This window comes from Numenius arquata, chromosome 19, assembly GCF_964106895.1.
Source record: "Numenius arquata chromosome 19, bNumArq3.hap1.1, whole genome shotgun sequence".
Lineage (NCBI taxonomy): Eukaryota > Metazoa > Chordata > Aves > Charadriiformes > Scolopacidae > Numenius > Numenius arquata.
The window spans coordinates 5,931,408-5,954,698 of NC_133594.1; the positions used below are offsets into that span (position 1 = coordinate 5,931,408).

Here is a 23,291-nt window from a genome sequence, read left to right on the forward strand (position 1 = left end):
TTAATTCTTGACCTACATCCAGGTACAGCTGTTGATCTTCATGTTATGGGTGTGGCTTTTTTGTTAATGCCTATTCAGCATCGTTTATTTATGTCTTCATTTTGCAGGTGTTCTGCATGATCTGTTTAATTTGTGGTGCATTAGTGATGTAGTTCGGGGATTTTTAGGAGTTAACCCGTGGAAAAAATGGGTTTCTTTCCTCCTGTTTCAGAAATGTGGCTATCGAGCCTGTTTGGATCTGGAGTGCTGATGATTTAACACACGTAAAATGCCAGTTCTGTTGGCTTGCGTTTGTAGAATCAAATACTGAAGATGGAGGATTCAATAAAATGATAGAACTAGATGGCTTAGCTCTTGCAGCAGTAGCACAGAATGAATAATAGGGAAGGAACACTCCAGAAAAAGATACGCACCAGATGGAAAGCTGACAGGACTTATAAAAATCCAAGCAGTGGAGTAAAATGAGGATATATGGAAGGAGAAGACAGAACAAAGAAAGGGGAAGCTGACTAGAGTAGGAAAGGAAAAAGTCATTGTTTGTCACTTTAGGCTGTGGTACATGAAATTTTTATATTAAACCATTTATATTGGCTGGGATTTGTTGGGGGTGAACAGTTCGCAAAATGAAGCAGTTCATGCAGAATTTCTCATGCCAGCGCTATAGTATTTTCCATCTTTTATTTTTAATCTAACATTTCCTTTCGTTCCATTCTCTCAGGGCATTGTATCCCCATGTCCATTGTTACTAGCATTTCCAGTTAATACTTGTAAATTCTGTCTTGTCATTTTTGTGCTATTGTTATCTTCCTGGTGGGTGGATGGATCATGTATATATGAGAGAGAACTGCATATTTCCTCCCACACCAAGGCTCCTATTGTTCTCATGGTGCTCTCAACTCAGCAGAGAAAAAAAAAATTAACAAATAATTCAGTTGGTTTTTTATAGAGGTTTTTGGTTGTTAATTCATTATTTGAATGTATAATGTGGCCGTGTATGACTTTGACTAAGATCAAAACTATGCAGAAAGCAGACAGGCTGCAGCAGTGATTTAATTTAATTGCCTATAGATTAGGAAGGGGAATAGAAATTTGTGAAATTACTATAGGAGTAGAAAGGATGATCTCCTGAGCTGCTTCTTAGGGTATGTACCACTGCTGCTTTTCAAGGGTGATGGCATTGAAAATGAGGAAGCTTTACTCGAGTAACAGCTAAGCTTAATGCAAGGAATGCTGCGGGGACATCTCTGAAATGCAGGAGGTGTTGCCCGAGTTACACATATCAGCACACTGGCAGTTCTGCTGTGTTAAAGCTTGGTGGTTACACAGATTAATGAGAGTTACTATTTGAGTGAGCAATAAGTATTCTTACTGAGAGAGAGAACTTCTCAGATCAGGCTATACACAGACCCCTTTATGTATGTCGACAGCTCTGGTGCTGTCCTCTCAGCCCATGAGAACAATTTAGGAGCCTTCTGTCCAGTCTCTGACAGTTTTGCTTTTGTCTTGTTCAGAGCAAGCACCAGAAGCACCAGGCCTTTGAAGCTGAGCTCCACGCCAACGCAGATCGCATCCGCGGGGTCATCGACATGGGGAACTCGCTGATCGAAAGAGGAGCCTGTGCCGGCAGCGAGGATGCTGTGAAGGTACAACAGGGCTTAGAAGATTTGCTTAGGTTTTGCTTTGAGAAGTGTTTAGATAATTGGGGGAGGACAGCATCCCTCAAAAACAAATCTTGTTGTATAGAAGCTTTTCTATTTTAATTATGCAGTAGAAATCGGGGTAATAGTTCTGCTTCGTTCTCAAAGGTGAGAAGTTTTCTGATCCGATGATCAGGATGTAAAAGTTGAACTGATTTATGGCCAGGCAGCGTGGAGCAGCGACTGTGTAATTTGCGTATCTGGAATCGGCAGCCAAACTTGTACCTTCTTCTGGTTTTGCATTTTTCAGAACTTATGTTTTTAGTTTGTTGCATTTATCTTTTCCATTTTCTAACAGGCACGCCTGGCTGCCCTGGCTGACCAGTGGCAATTCCTGGTACAGAAATCAGCGGAGAAGAGTCAGAAACTGAAGGAAGCTAATAAGCAACAGAATTTCAATACTGGAATTAAGGACTTTGATTTCTGGCTTTCAGAGGTAACTGAGATTTGGATTATTCACTTGCAAGACTTGTTTTTCTAAGTTTTTTATTCCCTTTGCTGATGTTAGATTTTTGTGGAGCACAGTCCACCTTTGAGCAAGACAGATTTATTTTGAAAAAAATCCTTATTGCAACTAAAATTCTTGTGGATGTTTTCCTGTTACTATTTATATACAATACTGTGAGAAGAAGCATATTTGCATATAATCTGTTAGGAACTGATCAGGTGATTAGGCAAAAGTTTATTCATGCTGTGGAAAATTGAGGAGAGAACTAATTTGCACGGTTTTAAAGACAGTCATGGTTGTGAGATTACAACTCGGTTCTTCATCCCCTTTTTTCTTCCCCACGCACAGGTGGAGGCTTTGTTGGCATCTGAAGACTATGGGAAGGACTTGGCATCAGTTAACAACCTTCTGAAGAAACACCAGTTACTGGAAGCTGATATATCTGCTCATGAGGTACTGCTTTCTCTTTTAGTTTTGGAAGATAAATCAGAGTAATCAGTGAATTCTACAGATGCCACTTCAATACATGCTGCAGTCATAGACCTGCTGAAACACGATTCCTTAATAAAAAACTGTGCTGACTCTGCACAGCAGTTGGATTATGATTTTTATACTGACATAACAAACGCAGAAATGAGATCCAAGCAATTCACACACTTTTTCACCCACCTTTCCAGGATCGTCTGAAGGACCTGAACAGTCAGGCTGACAGTTTGATGACCAGCAGCGCTTTCGATACGTCCCAAGTAAAGGACAAACGTGAGACCATTAATGGGCGCTTCCAGAGGATTAAGAGCATGGCAGCTGCCCGCCGGGCGAAGCTGAACGAGTCCCACCGTTTGCATCAGTTTTTCCGCGATATGGATGATGAGGAGTCCTGGATCAAGTGTGTATTTCGGAATACAGGCTCTGGCAAGGGGGTTATGTGCTCACTGCCAGCCTGCTAACAACATTCATAGTCTGTAGTACGGTTTTATAACTTGCCTTTTCCACAAGTCTGCGTCTCTACAAGAAATCACTTTTGCCCCACATTCAAGGAAAACTGTTCTCAAAAATGGCCTCAGCACTACTTTGGGTGTAACTTCTTATCTACAGGGCTTTTTTGCTCAAACTCCAAGACGAAAAGCTCTGTGCCGGAAAAAGTAATGCTTTAGACCTGGACCAGATAACTGAAATTTGACTCTAGTCTTTTTGGGAAAGCTCCTAGCAAAAATTCAAACTTTACTTTTTCGGTTTGAAGTACTTTAAGTGTTCTAGCCCTCATCTAGCTCTTTCTGTATTGGTGTTAGTATCTTGGGAGGAGGGCGAGAAGTGAGCCTGATAGAAGTTTTTCAGATATAGAGTGCTATTTTTGTTATGCTTGTAAAATAAAAACCAGAATTGGACAGAAGCAGGTAAACCTTACAAAAGGAAGAAAACAATACAGAGAAGCTCCGTTCTTCAGAGAGAAATGATAGGCCCTCTGTGGCTTGCTTTCCCCCACACGTTAACTCCTGAACATGCTGCCGGAAGCAGCTGCCGTTTGCTGATAACTCACGTACACAACTTCTTACATCCAAGATTTTTGTGCTCTGTGGAGCATTTCCTTATCTGCAGTCAGTTTGACCTATAGAAGTAATTTCAAATTTTTTCTTTCTCTCTTCTCTCTTGAACGTAGAGAGAAGAAACTGTTGGTTAGCTCAGAGGACTATGGCAGAGACCTCACCGGTGTGCAGAACCTCAGGAAAAAACACAAGCGCTTAGAAGCAGAATTAGCTGCCCATGAACCTGCTATCCAGGTAAACCTCTCTCCTTGACAGGTTTCTCTGTAGTTACTTACAGAGATGTTGCTATCTCGCTTGTTTGTGGCACGTATGAAAGCCAGAAATAGGTTTGTTTGGAATCCAAACAGACTACGTAAGAAGGGAGCAAGTGATGTTCCTCTAATGGTGTGTCTCACTGCTTTGCAGGGTGTTCTAGACACTGGGAAGAAGCTTTCAGATGATAACACGATTGGAAAGGAGGAGATACAGCAGAGACTGGCCCAGTTTGTGGATCACTGGAAAGAGTTAAAACAGTTGGCAGCTGCTAGGTGTGTGAGACGTGTTTTTGTAAAGTTCAATATTAATTAAAAGCGTTACATAGACTCATAATGACCAGATTTACTGAGTTTCAGGCTTTTAGGATGTGGGTCATTAGTCAGTAATGGGATGTAATAGCACGTGTCACTGATGACAGGCTCTGGAGACTATTGAAAAGAGTTTTAGTGATAACATTCCATAGTAGAAACATGAGGTTTCTGCCTCTTTTATTGAGGTGTGCTGTGTTTAGGCTTTTCTTGCACCAGTTGGAAACCATAGACTTGAAATTAACTTGCCTTAATCCACTTATCAGGGTGTTCTGAGTAGAAGCTGTTGGGAGAAAATGATTCATTTTAGTCCTTCAGTAGCTGCAGGATTTGTGGCCTAGAGCTAGAGATACCACAGGCGGCTGCTGGAGGAGTGAAGTGTGAATGATTGTGCCTTTAGGGTTCAGTCTCCGAACATTCTTAGGTTTTCTGCTGCTGTAATTTGTTTTTACATTTTATATCTTAAAGCTGTAGGGCAACACTGGGGCTAATTTTATCTTTCTTTCCCTTACAGGGGTCAGCGTTTAGAGGAGTCTCTGGAGTACCAGCAGTTCGTAGCAAATGTTGAGGAAGAAGAAGCCTGGATCAATGAGAAGATGACATTAGTAGCCAGCGAGGATTATGGGGACACCCTCGCTGCCATCCAGGTATGGAGTACGCTGTCAGCTCTTTGTTCTTGTTGCGTTATTGTTCGTTAGAGCTTAACAAACCTTTTCTTTAACTGTCTTTCCAATTTAGAGGTTATCGTTGGTCCCTTTTGAAGGCCTATATTGTAAAAAAAACATGAATTAATTTTATAAAAGCATTTCAAGTATGTTACTTCATGTAGAAACAATGCAAAACTTTGCATCTCTTGACCTCTGATGGACAGTCCTGGTTCAATCAAAGGGCTGAATTATATTGGAAGTCAATATCAGTCTCCTTTTGTCCACAGAAAACCCACAAGTTGTGCAAACCAGCTAAGATTAATAGTTTTTCTCAGAAAAAGTTTACACTAGCTGGTTTATAACAATAAATAATTATTTTTATTATTTTTAATAAGTGATGAGAAATTATTTTAAAAAGCAACTGTGTCTCGTATTCGCAGGGCTTGCTGAAAAAGCACGAAGCATTTGAGACTGATTTTACTGTCCACAAAGACAGAGTGAACGATGTTTGTGCTAACGGAGAGGATCTCATTAAAAAGGTGAGCATAAACTGGTAAAGAAAAATAAACCTTCAAAAGCTGCCCAGGACATCTTCATGTCAGTTACTCTTCTTTGAGGACTGATTTGTCATCTCTTTGAAAAGAGCTCTTACTCATGTTTTGCGGCTGAATAAGCTGCTGGTATTAACTGCTTTCAAAGCTATTTCTTGTACGTTGAGAAGAAAACCTTTCAGTTGAAGTCCTTGCATCTGTCAGGATGCCTTGGAAGACCTTAATATCATACGTGTGCTTTTTTTTTTTCTCCTGTAACATAGAACAATCACCACGAGGAGAACATTACTGCCAAGATAAAGGGCCTCAGAGGCAAGGTGTCAGATCTGGAGAAAGCAGCAGCTCAGAGGAAAGCCAAATTGGATGAGAACTCTGCCTTCCTCCAGTTCAATTGGAAAGCAGATGTAGTGGAGTCATGGATAGGTATGTCCTATACTGGGGCACCGTACCCTGGCACAAACAAACAGAAATTCTCCTTCATTTCCAAAGATCTCAAGTAGCTTCTTGCTCGTTGTTATAAAAAGTAGACCTAGACCCGAAGTAATCAGCAGTGCTGTACCTGATTTATGCTTCTGGGGTAACCCTATTTGGAATAGGGGGAACGTTTGAGATAGGTTGACATTTTTACTGAATTTGTTTCATTTTCCAGGCGAGAAGGAAAACAGTCTGAAGACAGATGATTATGGACGTGACCTCTCTTCTGTACAAACGCTACTCACCAAACAGGTTAGTGCTAACGCTGCTGCCACCCCGTAAGTGGTGGAGAGAACAGGGCAACTCTTCTGGAATACACAAGAATCTAGTATTTATGTGTGAAATACATGCATGATATTGGAATGGTTAAATAAAAATACAATCTAAAATGTTTTCTTTTTCTTTTAATGCTTCAGGAAACTTTTGACGCTGGACTTCAGGCTTTCCAGCAGGAGGGAATTGCAAACATCACTGCACTGAAAGACCAGCTACTGGCAGCCAAACACATCCAGTCAAAGGCCATTGAGGCTCGGCACGCGTCCCTGATGAAACGCTGGAATCAGCTGCTTGCTAATTCTGCTGCCAGGAAAAAGAAACTCCTGGAGGCTCAGGAGCATTTCAGAAAGGTAAGTGGCCAAACCACAGGGCTACAAAAATCTAATTGTGCTCTTTGAAAGAACTCATACAATGCTTGTAACTGCTGCAGCTTTTTCACTTGTGGCTGATGATTATGGAGACCCTAGAGACTTGTCTTAAGAATTTGAGATGTTTGCAAGAAATAAGTATTAAAAGCATTGCAAGAAATAAATATTAAAGGCAAACCATCACTGATGCATGTTATTCCAGATCAACTTGTACGGAATATTTGCATTGCTGCATAACTGACCAGCTGGATTGTTTTCTCTTGTCAAGGTTGAGGATCTGTTCCTGACTTTTGCTAAGAAGGCATCTGCTTTCAACAGTTGGTTTGAGAACGCTGAAGAGGACTTGACAGATCCTGTGCGCTGTAACTCACTGGAAGAAATCAAAGCACTGCGAGAAGCTCATGACGCTTTCCGTTCCTCACTTAGCTCTGCCCAGGCTGACTTCAACCAGCTGGCAGAGCTCGATCGCCAGATCAAGAGCTTCCGTGTAGCCTCCAACCCATACACGTGGTTTACTATGGAGGCTCTTGAAGAAACCTGGAGGAATCTGCAGAAAATTATCAAGGCAAGTCAGACAGAGAGAGACTCTCTTCGTAGTTTATGGACTTTAGAGTCTTTCCTGGAAATTGCTCTCCAAGATAATCAGTACAAGAGTTTGTCGCTACACTACAGATTGAAATATCTCAAAATTAGGGGGCAAAGAAAAAATCCATTAGCTATAAATTTGTTCTCGTAGTCTTCCATTTGCGGTCTTTCAAAAGACAAAGCACTTGTCCCTCGCTTCCAAACTATAAAATGTTTAATGTCCACGTAAAGGGACAACAGTAAAGTAACTGCTGGTTCAATTCCAGTTCTCAAAACTTCAGTAGGAGTGTTCTGTGTTGTCACCTCAGATGATTTTGTCTAGATACCCAGGAGACTCTTGAGCCCTCAGTCTTGTTTTGAGCGTCAGACCTGTGCTGCTCTGAACAGCTGGACAGCTCGTAGTTTGGGGGTTTTACTACAGGATGAGGACAATCACGTTATTTCTCTGTTTGAAATGATTTCTGTTCATTTCTCAGGAACGTGAATTGGAGCTGCAGAAGGAACAGCGAAGGCAGGAAGAAAATGACAAACTGCGGCAGGAATTTGCTCAGCATGCTAATGCTTTCCACCAGTGGATTCAGGAGACCAGGTACAGTTTGTCTTTGCAGGAGCTGCCCTTGGAGAACTCCTCAGCCAGTATTTGTATCCACCCTCCATCTCTTTGGTCTGTTGAAGTTGTAAATGTCTCCTGCTGGAAAACAGCTACTCAGGGCTTCTTCAGTTCCTGCAGCTGGGATTTGAGGGAGGCCCTGTTAGCCACAGGGAGGAGGAGAGCCCTGAAACACCAGACTTTAAAAACATTTCTGCTTCTGAATGAATTTTCCTGCAGTAATTCCAGTTATCCAGGACTTCACTCTTCTCCAGTTGCTCCTGAACTAGTCTGCAGTTCAGCTGGGGGTGGGGAACAAGTAGCTTGAAGCAGAGTGTGTGAAATGCCGGTGGCGGTTCTGTTAATGCTCCTTTTGTATTGAGCAGTAAATTAGAAATCTCTCTAGAATTTCAACAGAAGCCATTAAAAAGCTTGAGACTACTTTGTAATGACTTACCCAGGGTGCTGTCTAATGATATCCTTGCCCAGGGCGAGGGATTAAAGGTTTTAACAACTGCATTAGAAATAAAAAATCTTAAGGTCGAGAATTGCAGTGAGCTGAAGAGCATGTTTGTAGAAAACAGAGGTGACGGTGCTCAGACAGTGCTGTTGGCCAGTGCTGACGCTCTCGGGTTGTGGTTCAGAGGGGGTGAGTTCTGGTTTCATGTGATCCTGTGATTCTCTGTCTCTCTGTGTTTACAGATAGTTCTGTATGTGTCTTCATGAAACAATGAAATATAAATATGATTTTTAACTTTTTGATGTTTGCTTCCCACCCGAATCTCTGTCCCTCTCTTACTGTCTTGTCTCTGTCCTGCTGCCTGATGTTTGGATCTTCACATTCCACAGGACTTACCTGCTAGATGGGTTAGTATTGAATTTTATATCCTTAAACGTTTGGTGGTGTGTTCTCCTCCGTCTGCGTGTTTTCTTCTCTCGCTACATTGCTTGTGAAAGCTGCGCTGCAACCCCTTTTATTTGAAAAGAGCAATCCTAGGCTGAGGTGCATGGACAGAGGAAACAAAATTTTGCCGTAGATTCAGTAGAAACATAACAATTTCCTAGTCAAAAGCAGAAGAAATTGGGGTAGCCAATGGGAAGTGAATGGGTAGCCACTGGCGTACCATGGAAGTCCTAACTTTTGTCCTTGCTTTCTCTGAGGGCTTGCCCAAGAAAAGGCTCTTACTCTGATGAGATACATGAGAAATAGAATAGTCTGCCTTTGGGAAAGAGCTGCCATTCCTACTTTCCCAGCATTCAGAGACTTGCTTAGTGAAATAAACTCTTTTATAACTGTTCTCAAAGCTCCAAAGCATTGACCGTTTCTGGTAAGGAGGAGGGAAGAGTCCTATGAAGAGGCTTCACTGAAATTACGTGTCTTCAAACCCTGCAGTATGGCAAATACAAACTGCCCGTTCGTTAATCTGCTGCATGACCGTACCCCAGAAAGATTATGTTCTTGACAGCCAAAACCTGCCAGGAGGACCCCACAGGCGGTCTGGGTCTGGGTTTGCAGGTGGTTGGACGTCCGCTGGTTTAAGTCCACTTTGTGTCTGTGGGGGTAGTTCCTGATGAGGACCCAGGCTGGTCATTCGTCAAGGAGTGGAAAGGAAATAATAAGATCTTTAAATGTCTCCAGACTGTCAAACCCTCTGAGAGTGTCTCTGTCCATTTAAATTTCTTCAGTATTAGGAGTCTGCAGCACAATGGGAGCTTTGTAATAAGGCACAGTGTAAAATGCTAACGAACGGTGTCCGGGCCTGGTCAGCGGCCTGTGTGTCAGCCCTGGGTAAAGTGCTGGAGAGGAGGCCGGGCCTTCCTCACAAAGAGAGAAAAAAGGCTTTTCATAATAAAAGGGTGGAATCTTCGCTGATAACTGTGCTTTTTATTGGCTCTGTAATGATCACAGCATCCTTGTTCTGCTGTTTCTGCCAGATAAAAATAATTTGCCCCATTTTTAATGGAACCGAGCAGATTTTCCTGGAACGGATGCTGAATTCTCCGCTCCTTTGTAAGGCAGTGTTGTAGATTAGTTCTGGTACCCAAGAACGAGCGAACAGAAAGGAGCCATTTACGAAAAGACGTAGGGTCAGAGTTGGAGATCACCCTGCCAAGCGCTTTTGTTGAACCAATTACCAGGAGGCCGCTGATATGCCGGGCAGAGCTTGTCCTTAATTCCGCATGAATAGATTAAAAACGCAGATTTAGCTCCGGCGTTGGCCTTCCTTGGCAAGAGGGCAGGCAGAGCCTCAGGGAAGTTTCAAGACGAGAGTTGCCGTGCGCACACCATGCTTTTCAGCGACCCGGAGCTGCTTGTGTGCACCCAGCACTGCCGGGAGGGAGAAGAATTTGGAGTTTAGGAAGAAGAACGCCTTTAAAGAATCTGTAGATGAGTTAACTGCAAGGCTTCAATTCGTCTCTTAGCGAGACTCACTTTTTTGTGATTTACACAAAAATAATAACAGATTATTTTTGCGTATGTGCAACTGGCGTTTGAATAATTTTCTTTCATTAAGCACTTGCTTTTGTTTGCTGCAAGGTGGTGCTGGCTTGGAGTGTGGCTCCACTGCAGTGGCCGTTTTTGGGTGTGTTCTTTCCTCTGTTCTTTTTCTCCCTTTTGGAATTTACTTGATTTCTTTTCTTTGACTAGCATAGCATATCGTCGTGTCATTCGTGTCTATCAGTATGAAGTTGGGGATGATCTATCTGGAAGGTTTTTTCCTCTTATTTTCTTACTTCACTTTGGTTTTCAAATGCACCCTTTAATTCCAAGGCTCGCTTCCCTTCCGACTAACTCTCATGGCTTAGAGATGCTTGGAGGTTTGTTTCCCTGTTGACTCTTTCCGTGACACAGCTGGTTCCCAGTTTCCTGCGCAGGGTTCTGGGCGTGCGCTTCATCTCTTAGATGTGTGTTGAACCCGAACCTTAACCCTGTGGTGAGAAACACCCAGACCTTTGGTGCGTTTTCATTGCTACAGAGTGATTCAGCGCTTGAAACCCCCTTCTTGGGAAGCTCAAAAGCACGTAGGGTAGATTTCAGTGGGGATGAAAACCCAGTTTTAGTGGCTTTAAATACCAATGACTTAAGTTTTAGGAACTTAAATGCGACAGGGTCAAAGGTGAGGACAGCCCACCTGCACGGCTGCCCCTCTGCAGCCCATTCAGTGTGAACTCTCCCTGTACGTGTTGGAAGGACAGAGGAAACGCTGCGGCTTAAAGGTTTCACTGAATTTTTTAGAGTTGGAAGGGACCATAAAGATCATCTAGTCCAACTCCCCTGCCGAAGCAGGATTGCCCAGAGCATGTCAGAGCATGTTACTCAGGACTGCATCCAGGCGGGTCTTGAAAATCTCCAAAGAAGGGGACTCCACAACCTCCCTGGGCAGCCTGTTCCAGGGATCTTGGGATCTTCAGGGGGGAAAAAAAGCAGCATCCAGAGACTGCCCGTAGCTGGTCCGTGTGCACTAGGTCTCGGAGGCCATCGCTGCAGTGGGGGCTGCGGGGTGCCTAGAAGCTCCATGTGGAAATCGGACTGAGGAACGGCCGTGCCTCAGTTTCTCTGGGTGCAGGGATGGGAGAGGTGGGGTGGGAAAGACAACTCTCCACCAGCTGCTGCTGTGTAGGAGAGGGCTATAGTTTTCTGCACGGATTATGCTATATTAAGATTGCTTTTAAACCAAACCAGTAGTTTTCAAGGTCTTTTTCCCCCATTTTATCCCCACGTAACACACCTCTGTACCTTCCTGGCGAATAGAGCCCATCTCCAGTGAATCACCTGTAGTTGGCGTGTGCGTGTGTGTGCGGGGCACGGTGGGGTGGGGGGGGACTGCACTACGTCTAATTTCATCAGGTCCAGTAAAGCGAGCGCTTTGGATCTGGCATGAAGTGTGGCTGCTGATCACGTTGCCTTTCAAATGGGGCTAGAAATTAACTATATAAAGAAATAAGAACCAAACAAGACGTAAACGTGTCGGTCTGAAATAGGATGAGTCAGAATAAACGCAACACCAAAAAAAAAATAGTGTTTAAATATCTACAAGAGGATAATACTTCTGTAAGGATTTTTAATTTCGAGGAAGGACTGTTAATTTCAAGCCCCACCTGCCATTTTTTATGGGATAAGTGCGCGCTCTCACTGTGGTTCTGTGTTTAGGTCTTGCATGGTGGAGGAATCGGGAACACTGGAATCACAGCTGGAAGCCACTAAAGTAAGCGATGCTCAGCTATTGCTGAAACACCTTTCCCAGCTCAGGAACACAGGGTGGGAATGGAAATGCATGTAATTATATGATAAAATCGTAATTGATTTTACACATTTTGAGTACTGAGGAGACTTTTGGGATTACCTATTTACATATCTGATGTCTACTTATATCACAAGCCATTTAACTGCCATCTGATGTAGTTTTCCTTTTTGTCCTTTTTTCTGAATGAGCGGGGAAGGGCAGGTCGGATACAGGATTTTCAGCACATTTCCTAATAAGAGGGGTTTTTGTCTCAAGAATTGGTTTGCGAGCCCTCTTGGTTTCCAGTACCGTGCATGAAGAGAAACATTGTTTTGAGTACTATTTTACAAATCCCAGTAGAAGAAGAAGAGTTATAACCCTTCCTCCCTGCCAGCCTGTGTTCTAACTTTTAACTCCTAAGGGTTTGTTGGTTTTTTTTACACTCCTTGATTTTTCTCCTCTCCCCTCCTTCCTAACAGCGCAAGCACCAGGAGATCCGAGCTATGAGGAGCCAGCTGAAGAAGATTGAGGACCTTGGGGCAGCCATGGAAGAGGCCCTTATCTTGGACAACAAATACACAGAGCACAGCACGGTGGGGCTGGCGCAGCAGTGGGACCAGCTCGACCAGCTGGGGATGAGAATGCAGCACAACCTGGAGCAGCAGATCCAAGCTCGGTACTGCCCAACCCTCCTGCAGCGTAAAGGGGGATGGAAGAGGGGAGACCCATCTGCCTGTGTCTGAAAACAAACCTCCCGCGCTCCGTGTTAATGAGTCTCCTGTGCTCTGACGAATGGGCGCAGTGAGGCTGGGAATCCCCACCACCTCCTGGCTCTCTTCAGAGGGATAAAGTTACCGGTTTTGGAAATAGTTCCCGTTGGCCATTAGCAATGGCAGGAGCCGGCCCCATCCCCGGAGGGGTTCAAGACCAGGCTGGACGGAGCTTTGAGCAACCTGGTCTGGTGGGAGGTGTCCCTGCCCAGGGCAGGGGGGTTGGAACTCAATGACCTTTAAGGTCCCTTCCAACCCAAACCATTCTATGATTCTATCTTAGAGGAATTGATTTATTCCATTGAGCCGTGGGGATGTAATGTATTGTTTGCTCGTTTCTCCTCGCCTGCTGCTGCATTCGCTGGCTTGGGACAGACGGACTCCAGCAGAGTTCTGCAGTTCAGGAACTGTTCATGAGCTTTTTGGTTCTTCCTTTTCAGAAACACGACCGGAGTCACCGAGGAGGCCCTGAAGGAGTTCAGCATGATGTTCAAGTGAGTGGCAGGGAACGCGTGCCAGAGGAATGCTCCCGAGATATGTCTGGCGCACGGATGGCTCCTGTTCACGGGATTCTCTGGCCGATTGTGTTTGTAGCTCCTTTGTTGCCTGCCCGGTTTGTGCTGAGCTCTCTGATCCCTGCCAGATGGCAGGAGCCTGCAGGGACACCCGCTGCTGGCTGGGTGCAGCCACGGCCGCACCAGAGCCTCTGCTGGGCACAGTGGGGTAGGAACTGGGAGCACCAATGAATTCCAGCTGCCAGTGTAGCCATTTTTGAATGCTTTTCAAGCAAAGTAAAGAATTTGTCCTCACGTTTATGTATGTTAGATAGGGACTGTTTGCTGAGTTGCTGATTTGCCCAGAGTAGGGGCTGGTTATAATCTGTTCTAGTTTTCAGCCCAGCGTGTAGCTTTCGGTCAGATACTCAACAACGGACACTTAAAAAAAAATATGGGGTTTGTTTTTATGTTTTTAGGCACTTTGATAAGGACAAATCTGGACGACTTAATCACCAGGAGTTTAAGTCTTGCTTGCGCTCTCTCGGCTACGACCTGCCCATGGTTGAGGAAGGAGAGCCAGACCCAGAGTTTGAGTCTATTCTTGACACTGTGGATCCCAACAGGTGAGTGGGTTGGACCTTTTATTCTTACATTGCAAAATACCCGTATTCTTTGGGGAGTTTGGCTGGAAGGTCTCTCACACGCTGTGAGCTTCCTTCTGCTGGGAAGAAGCTATGGTTGTTTTCACAACAATTCCATCTAAAAGAGTCTTTATGAAGGTGAGACTGATGCTCACGAAGACGAAATTCCCTTTAGAAAATGATCTGGTGTTGACAGTCTTCTGCACTAAGACTCACTCCTCTGGGGAGGGTTGCGAAGGGCTGTGCTCGGGTGTTACTGGACGGCAGCGCTCACAGGCTGTGTTTCACCGGCAGGGATGGACACGTCTCGCTGCAGGAGTACATGGCGTTCATGATCAGCAGGGAAACGGAGAATGTGAAATCCAGCGAGGAGATCGAGAGCGCTTTCCGCGCCCTCAGCTCGGAGGGGAAGCCATACGTGACCAAGGAGGAGCTCTACCAGGTGCGTGCTGGTTGGGGCCCAACAGGGAGGAACAGAGGGAGGCTTTTTGGTTACAGACTGTTCACAAGGACCAGCACTAGTTGCTTGGAGGTTCATGTCACTGCAGTTGAGTCAGTTCTGAACCCGCAGAGGAGAGGTGTCCTCAGCAGCAAACAGAGATGACGGTAACAGCCCTACCCAGCTGCTTTCTTGGCTCTACAGGGGAAGAGGAAAAGCTCTAACTGCCAAAGAACTACTCGGGTTGAGTAAAACAAGAGCCACTCAAAGCCCTGGGAAGGGGGTGCCTTTACTGTGTCCGTCCTCAGAAACTCATGCTTTCCTTGAATCACTTGGAGACTAGAGGGAGATGTTTCTCCAGACAGTGATTCAAAGGAGAAACTTAAGCCTACGCTCAGACAGTATGAACATCTCCTCCCTCTCACGGCCCTGCCAAGGCAGCAAGTTTTTCCTGTCTGAATCCCACCAGCTGGCAGAGAAATAAAGAGGTTGCACAGCTTCCTCCTATCACTTACCTCTTCTGCCTTCTCTTTGGTGGGAAGACTCGGGTCAGAGCTCCCAAGCCTCAACCAAACAGTGCGAACAGCCAAGAGCGTTTCTGCGCCGGGCGCAGTTCTGCTGCTCTGGCTTCTGCCCCGAGCTGTGCCCCCGGGGACGGGAGGGATCCTTGTGAGCGCCCCATCCCCAGCCTCCCCGTGCCCATCTCCACCTCCTCGTCTCCTTGTCTTTCAGAACCTGACCCGGGAACAAGCCGATTACTGCATTTCTCACATGAAGCCCTACATGGACGGCAAGGGCAGAGAACTTCCTTCTGCCTACGACTACATAGAATTTACGCGTTCACTCTTTGTGAATTGATCTAAAACACTAGTACCAAAAGATGCAAAGAACATGCTCACGTTTGCTGGCTGTAGCTCTGCATGTGTCTCCCTCTCTCTCTCTCTTTGTGCTCTACAATAATCAATGTTATTTTATGATGTAACCTTAACGTGCTTAGCTTGAAACTCTTAGGGAAAACAAACATATTGCAGTGTGCTTCAATAAAAGTTACTGGTCGAACCACATCATCTTGTGTTTAATGGCTGAATGCAAATGTTACGTGGGTGAAACTCCAGCTGTTGTAGTTAGGTGTGTTTTACAGGCCAACACCGTGGAAGAGGTGAGTGGGCAACTTTTCCTGGAGTCGGGGTAGTAACGAGCTTCACGCAGCTGGTCGTGTGGCTGCCTTAGTCCGTGATCTCGCTTGCCAGCTGCTCCAGGTGATTCATTTCCCTGGGTCCCTGCTCGGTGAAGTCCGAGCTCAGCTGCCAGACTCTGACCGTACCGGCAGCATCCCCTGCTGCCAGGAGCCGAGTTTGCTTGGGGTTAAATTCTACAGAGTACACGGGACGGTCACCCGCGGCCTGCTTTATGGAAAGGGCCGGCTTCTGCGAACTCTTCTCGAAGTCAAACAGGTGCACGTCTCCTGTAAAACAGGAACACTTATTGCAGCTTTATGGTAACGGATTTTGTGTTTAACAGCTGATTAAGTATCTACTTAATCTGGAAGTTTCTTTTTAGCCTGTTTCCCCTTCCCTCTGATGGTGTCCAGGCTGTGACAGGCAGCCAACAGCACTGCAGGACAGCACAGATCTAGTCTGCTGTCAGAGACCTGAAACCAGCTCGCCAAATTCTGTGAAATCTCCACTCCTTAACTCAAAAATGTTTGGGCACTTTTCTAAGGAAAAAGTTCTTGTTTTAAACCATTAGCTCTAGAAGTAAATAGGAAAACCAAAGAAGCTGGAAGTAACTTTCAGCCACGATCGTCTTGCCACGTTATATCCCCATGAATGGCACCAGAAGTAAAGGTGTCGTCAACAGCGAAAAATAACTCTGACTGAAGTCGTCTTGTGAGTGAGAAGTGACTCTGTTACACTAATTGCACAGTACAAACCATGGTCACTGCTCTCCGCTTGTGGGAAGTGCTAATCAGTACAATTAACTTGTACTAATTAACACCCAGCATGAGCATGATGTTAATTTTTATATCTAAGAGTAGGCGCCTGCTGTTACTTGCCTTCCCCAGAGGCAGCTGCGAAGACCAGTGGTCGAACTGGAGACCAGCGGACACAGAAGAGGTATTTCTTTGATAACTGAAGGGAAAGGAGGGGTTGTGTCTGCAACATGGAGTGCAAATGAACTTGTCCGTCAGTCCCACAGCTCAGAAAGAGGTTCCTGGGGGAGGGAGGATGCAAAAAAATAGCTTTTTTAACTTTATTGTTCAAGTTAGAGAACAAAAAAAAATCAGTCACGGAGCATGACCCTGGACAATATTGCTGGTTTGCAAAGGTCCGAATGCGTTTCCTAAAGCAGCGATTTCCAAGCCGTAGCCTGGGATGTGTCTGTAGAGACACAGCTTTGTTACTGCCCTCAATTAAGTTTAATGAGGGCTCGTGTTGTCCCCCGAGTACTGGTGGTGGGTTGTGGGCTGAGGATGCCTGAGAACCGCTGATCTAGAGATGAGCGTTGTTAAGAGCCGGGTTTGTCTCATGCAAATTAAATGCCAACCTGGGCCCTCAGCAAGATGCTTCACAGAAACACGGCTTGGGGCCTCTTCCACGGGCGGTGGGTAAAGGCTGGCAGAGATCTGAGCTGCTCGTTTCAATTCGGGCAGCTACTGGTAAGATTTGTGACGGGCAAATCACTGAAGCGCTGGTATAAATGACTTTTTCAGCTCCTCCCCTCCCCTTGTCTTTAAATTGATCTTTAATATTAACATCTAGGATGTTGTAAGGAAGGTGCGGATGTTCCGTGCTGGCCTGAGAGCAGATGCTGTTTGGCGTTAATCCTGCTCTGCCCGCACACAGCTTCACCAGAGCCAATGGACTTTTGTTTCTCCTACAGTGGGAAGTGCCTTGATGAAGTTCCCAATGCCAGGTGACCCTTTTTTGGAACTGGTCGTACACACCCTCCCCCAGGGACTACTTGACAAACGTGTGTTTAGAGCCAGGCAGCGATCGTGTCCAACGCGCAGCACCGGTGTTAGCTGGCGGCACTTGCCTGTGGAAGGGCGAGCAGCTCACGGAGTAGACGGGGCCACCGTGTGGGGAGAAGGCGAGCTCTGCCGGTGCCCTGAGGGGAACAGAACTGCCCGTGCGATGGAGAGCCGGCGTCTCTGCTGCCATGGAGCACTTGAGGGAATATCCGCCTTCCACACCCACAACGAACACGCGGGGATCAAAGTGTGAGAAGGAGAGGGAGGTCACACCCACGGCCGCCTCTCCCCAGGCCAACTGGGAGAAAAAGGGACAAAGCTGCTGTGAGATTTGGGCTCCAGTGAAACACACGTGTGGTTGGAGCAGCAGGGCCTTCTCCTGTGAAGGCCCATGTGAAGGGCAAGCTCTGCCACGTGGGCTCCAGGGTGTTTTTGTCACATCAGCCCTCTTTGAACCGCTGAACTCACCTTCTTCAGCTGAGCGTTGCGCGGGACCTGCTGAGCCACCACGGCGAACCCTTCGGCCAAGGCCAGACGACCATCTCGCTCCTCCTTCCACACCAGGATCTTTCCGTCCGTCGACACGCTCAACAGCCGGTGGTGGTTTCTGTGCTTGGCGTCAGGTAACCAGTCAACCTGTGCCAAACACCACGAGGGCGCGACGAGGGGGACTGTCACAACCTGCACTCAGCAGCCTGCAGTCCCCTGACCCGCCAAAACACAAAGCTGGGCCGGGCGGCAGCCAGTGATGATGGTACCAAACCAGCTTCTGCTGGGAGCTGGCACATGGGTGCTGGGGGAGAATTCTGGGCTGAATTCCATACTGGGGTTTCTGTGGTTCACCAGTAAGGTGAACAACAATTGAAGGGATGAAATAGAGCAATGGCAACTCTCACCTCCCCGAGTTGCGTCTGCTGTTAGATGTTCTCCGTTACCTGATAGACTGGATCGGTGTGAGTATCATCCGTCAGCCCCGTCCTCCAGAGCACGGGGTCTTCTGTTCTGCTGGTGTCCCACACCACCAGCTCCCCGCTGAACAGGCCACCTGAAAGGACAAAGATGCCAATAAAACATCTACGGGGTAACAGCGCGTAAACACGAGTAACGCAAGGGACAGCTGGTGCTGTTACTGCTACAGAACTGGGGATAACTTTTCTTATTGCCAGTGAGTGTGACCCGAGTTCTGGGACGAGCAATCCCCAGCAGAAAGAGTGACAAACACACAGGCCCCCAGCCTCAGAGGACTGGCAGCCATATAGAGGGCCCAGTCAGCGCTGGTGTAAGAGGATGCAGCTCTCAAAGTATGTACTCTCCTCCCACTTACACCCAGGGCTGAATTTCCTTCTACCATCTCTCTCTGAGAAGATGCCACTGGAAGAGCAGCAAGTCCCAGTCTGGAACCAACAGTTCCACTCGTTGATGTTGTGAGCATTGGCTCCTCAGTTTGAGGAGCTGCAGCACTGTCACTGCTGCAAGAAATCTTAGGCTGAGCTGAGAGAGAGAGAAAAAAAATGATCTAAGCTGAAGGAAATAAGGGTAGACTTCAGGTAGGATCTAAGGTAAGAACAACCTTACCAGCAATCAGCGCCGGCTGGGAGGGATGGAAAGCCAGGCACATGACAGAACTGGGAACATCCACCACCAGGTCAGGGCGCTGCGGCTTCAACCCCCTTCTGTCCAGATTCCAGGTACAGACGTAGGATTTTTCTGTGCTCCAGTCCCCACCATCCAACCTGAAGAGGAGAAAGCTACGTCTTGCCTTGTCTGTTCCGCAGAGAGTCCCAGTCCAGCAGAGCTCCGGTGTGCCCCACTCATCGTTTAAACATGCTGCTTTGTGGCTTGAAGGAAAACTGGGGTGACGGGATCATGAGGTGATGACACTCCTCTGCAGGCTGGTGTATATACAGTGCGTGTCAGTGTCCTTGCACAACAAAGCAGCTGCAAGTAAATCTCAGACGAGTCGCTATTCCAAGACCTACAAACCGCTCAAATAATGGGGACAATCTGAAGGGAGCATAGAGAAAGCTGCTATGAGTATTTGGGAATGAAAAATCTAAAGAGACCCGAGTTACCGCTGATTTGCAGACTGGCTGAGCTGCAAACCACGCTTCCTCTAAACGGGCAGTGCAGGGTCTGAGACTACACAGCAAGAAAATACTAGCATCTGGAGGACTGACAGGGGCTGAAAAGACTTGAGTATAAGCAGCGTGATTTGAAGTTCAGGTGCCTCCACAGGAACAGAGAACATTCTCCACAACCACCAAATGGTGTCGGTGACCCTGCACAAATCACACCACACGCTCCAGCTCTAGAGATTTCAATCCAGTCCTGTGCCCATCATACTTGTTTGCCGCAAGAGGCTCATGAATTAATAGTCTGGGATGCTGAAAGACACCTACTAATCTACTCCCTCCGTTATTTCTAGCTGTTTCACTCGCAGCACGTTTACCAGAACGTTACATGGATTCTGTCACTAGCACCACACTGACCGAGGTGGTGTCCTGTCTTGCTACAGGGAGACAATTTGGAGGACAGACCTACAGAACAGTCAGGGGCCAGGACAGGAAGCAATTATTTTGAGCCTGACTTCTACTGCCTTTATCTGATGCTCTTAATTCTTTTATTGGACAAGATATGATCAAATAAAAGGAGAAATTTTTCTTCCAATGGGTAGCTGATTCGTGAAACTCCTTATTAAAGGATGTTGTAGATGCCAAAAGTTTACAGAGATTGTATAAACTCATGGAAGGGAATTCTCCTGAGGGTAACCACAGATATAGAAACCACATTCTAATCTGAAAACAGCTGTAGACTGGGAGAGCAGAAGGGGCAGGTAACGTACAGGTTTGCCCTGTTTTGCTTTTCCCTGTGCATTAAGCTAATGGATCCCCTTTTTGCTGGGGCTCTTAATCTAAGGAAGGAAAAAGTAACAAGGGCAGCAGCAGGGCACAGAAAGGAGAGGCTGCTACAGACATTCACTGGATTAGATGATCGTTTTGTCCAACCCTCAATTCAAAAATTCTTAAGTGTTTGTCAGTGCACGTCCGTGGCACCAGGCGCAGGCGTGAATGGGTGCCAGGTTCATTCGAGGTGCTAAGAGACCACATTAAAACAACATGATCTTCAATAAAGATAAGCACGTACTTCCAAGCCTCCCCCACGTATATTTGCATTTTCTCTCCAAATAAAAATCTATCTAGAAATAAATCAGTAAGAGTAAATGCATCCACTTTTGGGGTAGAGGCAGGGGGAGGTAGAAGAAATAAAAGCCGTAATTTAAAATTGCCCTAAGATTTTGTTTCTTTGAATATGAATTATTTAAATTGCTTAAGGTGTATGCATATGTCTAGTTTATTACTAAAGAGAAAGCAAACGTATGTAAAACTCGGGTCAGCCTGAGATGTCACATCAACCTCTGTTGTGCTCTCAATCCAGTCAGATACTCACCGGCCATAGGAACATGCGACAACGGCTCCGGTTGCATTCCATGAGACGCTGGTAACCTGTAGGTTTTGATCCTGAGCCTCTGGGTATGACAACGTATGCAAACACAACACCTGGAACAGATCAAATTCAACCACTGAAGCGATAATCTCCGAGCACAGAGACGTGAGATCTGTGCACAGCCCTGTGTGTGATCCTATGGTTACAGCGTTGCCTTCCCCTCTCTCCACATAGATATTGGTGAAAAAGTTGTTAATTTCCTACTGGGGAAAAAAAAACCCACAACACACAACCCTACCAAACCAACTGTCGCCTCATAATTAACTCTCACAGACTGCACACTTCAGGGGCTGCACGACAGCTCTGGCAGGCTGTGTCTTGAGGATTTACAGCAGCCCCCCCAGGCAGGAGTCTAGCACTCACTAAGCTTCACAAGCAATGGTTTGAAAATGACTGTACCAACACATACCGACTGATACAAATCGCACCCACTCTTGAGCACCGTACACTACACAAACATCATCTAAGTAGGAAGAGCTGCCAAATCACTGACTTCAACTGTTCCTAGGTAACTGCTAGGCTGGGATGCTCTAAAAGGGCTACTGGAAGCTGAAGATAAGCCTACACCAACTGCAGGCTTCCTTCTCACAAAGCTGCTGCAACACACTCACTAGCAGGAAGAACAGCTTTCCCAAGCAAGGCCAGGCCACAAGCAAGGAAGGAAGCTGGAGGAAAAAAACAACCTGTATTTTCTAATTACTAGAATCTGGCAAGAACAACCACAGCAGTAAGAGATAGAACTAACGAGTTAGAGCTGCTGCAACCAGCTCTGCTTGGGTACTGACAAGGATCTGAATTCTGTCAACTTACTGTTTCGTTCTGATCTGTCCAGTTCACTGCAAAGCCATCAAAGGCACGGCTCTTCCAGTTCTTATTTAGCTCTTTGATAACGGCATCCTCCACGCTCTGAAGGAACGACAGAAGGCTAGTGTAGTCCACTTGGACTTCTTGCTGGAAGTCTTGGACAGCATCTTTACTTTGATCTGTCTGCACACCAGCATCTCGGCTACTATGAGATTGTACAGCAGCTTCTACTGTCGAAATTTTCCCAGTCTGGCAGCTTTTCTAGTAAAAGAAGACAGAGAGCCTATAATCCAAACAGGGAAAAAAAGAGAGTGCTGCACAAAACATTCAAAGTGTCTTCCCTTTTGGGCACTTCATAGAGACATTCAAATACATTTGCACATCTCTGATTCACGGTTAAAAGCAGGGTGTCCCTGTAACTGTCAGACTGTCGGTGATTTATTTGTGACCTTCGTGGGACGGGCTGGAGCAGAGAAAGCAGAAGGGCAGAGAGCCTCCTGAGGAAATCGCTAACGCCGAACATGGTGACAAGTGCTACTACCTTTGTGGCAGATGCACGTGTGTTTCTTTGCCGATTTGTATAAAGGGCCTAAACTAGTCAAACGCTACGAAAGGGGCAGAGCCAGCAGACAGACACCGGCACCTCGGGCCCACCCGCCACCGGCAGCGATGCAACCCCCCCGCGGGGAAGGTCTCCGTCCCGGGCCGCGCCGGAGCAGCGGGACCCGCGCCGCTGGGTTCACCGGGCACGGAGGGGACGCGCCAGGGCCCGGCCACCCCTTCAGCAGGACCAGGGGGAGCGAAGGCGCAGGCCGCCTCCGACGGCCGCCCCCGGCCCGGCCCCTCCGGCGGTATAAGAGCGCGGGGCAAGGCCGCGGCCGCCCCGGGGTCCCTCAGGGTCTCTCACCGCCTCGCAGCGCGCAGTCCGGGCGCTCCTCCACAGCGACTCCACCTCGGCGCCGGCCACCGTCCGGTCCGCGAACATGGCGGCGAGCGGGGGTCGCGGCCCGAGGAGTCCCACCGCCGCTCCGCCGGTTCCCATGGAAACGGGTGAGGCGCCGAGTGATGACGCCACCCGAGCGACGGAGCCGCCGACCTGCGGGCGGTAAACGAAGCCGGCCGGGTGCCATGTTGGGGAAGGGCGTGGAGGGTTTGTGCGGTTTCGTGTGGGAGAGGGGCGTGGGGATGGCTCCAGCGGGGGCGGCCCGGCTGGGGCTTCTCCTTCCCCTGCGGCTGCCCCAGCCGTTCCTCCGCGGGGCCTCGGCTGGTCCCGCCGCGCCGCTGGGGACACGAGTGGCAGCAGAGGCGGGAGGGCACGGGGGCTGCCAGGAGTTAAGATGGTGCCGGGGGGGGGGCGGGCTGTGGGTTGAGGGGAGAGGTGTCGGGCGGCGCAGAAGGGAAGGGAAGGGAAGGGAAGGGTGGGCCGCATTGTGAGAAAAAGGATGTTTGAGGAGAAATGCGATATTCGGCGACTGGCGGCGCAAAACTCCCGCAGCGCTGAGCGGCGCAAGCTGCGGCCCCTGCGGAGCCGTTCCTGGGTGCAGCTGGGAAACGGGCCTGGGCTCCGCTCCGCAGCCCTCCGCCCGCGGAGGAGGAATTATTTATAATGCTAGAAATATAATTTTTAAGTACGGCACTTTGGTTAGCGTGTGTGGCGTGCGCTGGTTGAGGAGATGGGGTAGGGGAGTCAACTT

General features: G+C 47.2%; 2 protein-coding genes across 4 annotated transcripts in view; one reads left to right on the forward strand and one right to left on the reverse strand.

Annotated features, from left to right (window-relative positions):
• The window catches only part of SPTAN1 (spectrin alpha, non-erythrocytic 1), a 52,069-nt gene extending 36,688 nt beyond the window's left edge, over positions 1-15,381 (forward strand). For 2 of the 3 annotated variants that reach the window (XM_074161249.1, XM_074161248.1), the window contains 20 exons: positions 1,512-1,643; positions 1,996-2,133; positions 2,494-2,598; positions 2,823-3,031; positions 3,803-3,923; positions 4,095-4,216; positions 4,767-4,899; positions 5,340-5,438; positions 5,714-5,873; positions 6,100-6,176; positions 6,341-6,550; positions 6,837-7,133; positions 7,630-7,742; positions 8,592-8,609; positions 11,896-11,950; positions 12,448-12,644; positions 13,179-13,232; positions 13,712-13,858; positions 14,171-14,318; positions 15,048-15,381. In XM_074161249.1, the coding sequence (XP_074017350.1) occupies positions 1,512-1,643; positions 1,996-2,133; positions 2,494-2,598; positions 2,823-3,031; positions 3,803-3,923; positions 4,095-4,216; positions 4,767-4,899; positions 5,340-5,438; positions 5,714-5,873; positions 6,100-6,176; positions 6,341-6,550; positions 6,837-7,133; positions 7,630-7,742; positions 8,592-8,609; positions 11,896-11,950; positions 12,448-12,644; positions 13,179-13,232; positions 13,712-13,858; positions 14,171-14,318; positions 15,048-15,173 (2,661 nt within the window). In that variant the 3' untranslated portion in view covers positions 15,174-15,381. Of the gene's footprint in view, positions 1-1,511; positions 1,644-1,995; positions 2,134-2,493; positions 2,599-2,822; positions 3,032-3,802; positions 3,924-4,094; positions 4,217-4,766; positions 4,900-5,339; positions 5,439-5,713; positions 5,874-6,099; positions 6,177-6,340; positions 6,551-6,836; positions 7,134-7,629; positions 7,743-8,591; positions 8,610-10,392; positions 10,456-11,895; positions 11,951-12,447; positions 12,645-13,178; positions 13,233-13,711; positions 13,859-14,170; positions 14,319-15,047 lie in introns of all 3 variants that reach the window. The other variant, XM_074161247.1, reaches the window with a different exon arrangement.
• DYNC2I2 (dynein 2 intermediate chain 2) lies at positions 15,365-22,651 on the reverse strand. Its single transcript, XM_074161250.1, has 9 exons — positions 22,505-22,651; positions 21,604-21,858; positions 20,737-20,846; positions 18,865-19,022; positions 18,225-18,334; positions 17,758-17,925; positions 17,355-17,587; positions 16,372-16,529; positions 15,365-15,780 (listed from the first exon to the last, which is right to left on the reverse strand). The coding sequence occupies exons 1-9, from the start codon at positions 22,637-22,639 to the stop codon at positions 15,542-15,544; spliced, it is 1,566 nt and encodes a 521-aa protein (XP_074017351.1). The 5' UTR covers positions 22,640-22,651; the 3' UTR covers positions 15,365-15,541.
• Between the last annotated feature and the right edge of the window lie 640 nt (positions 22,652-23,291).

Excerpts from the sequence above, each read along its gene's own strand:
- DYNC2I2 (XM_074161250.1), bottom strand. The coding sequence starts at position 22,639 with ATGGGAACCGGCGGAGCGGCGGTGGGACTCCTCGGGCCGCGACCCCCG. Across the intron at positions 20,847-21,603 it reads GGACAGATCAGAACGAAACA|GTGTTGTGTTTGCATACGTT; the intron begins GTAAGTTGACAG and ends GATCTGTTCCAG. Across the intron at positions 15,781-16,371 it reads CGCAGCTGCCTCTGGGGAAG|GAGACGTGCACCTGTTTGAC; the intron begins GCAAGTAACAGC and ends CCTGTTTTACAG.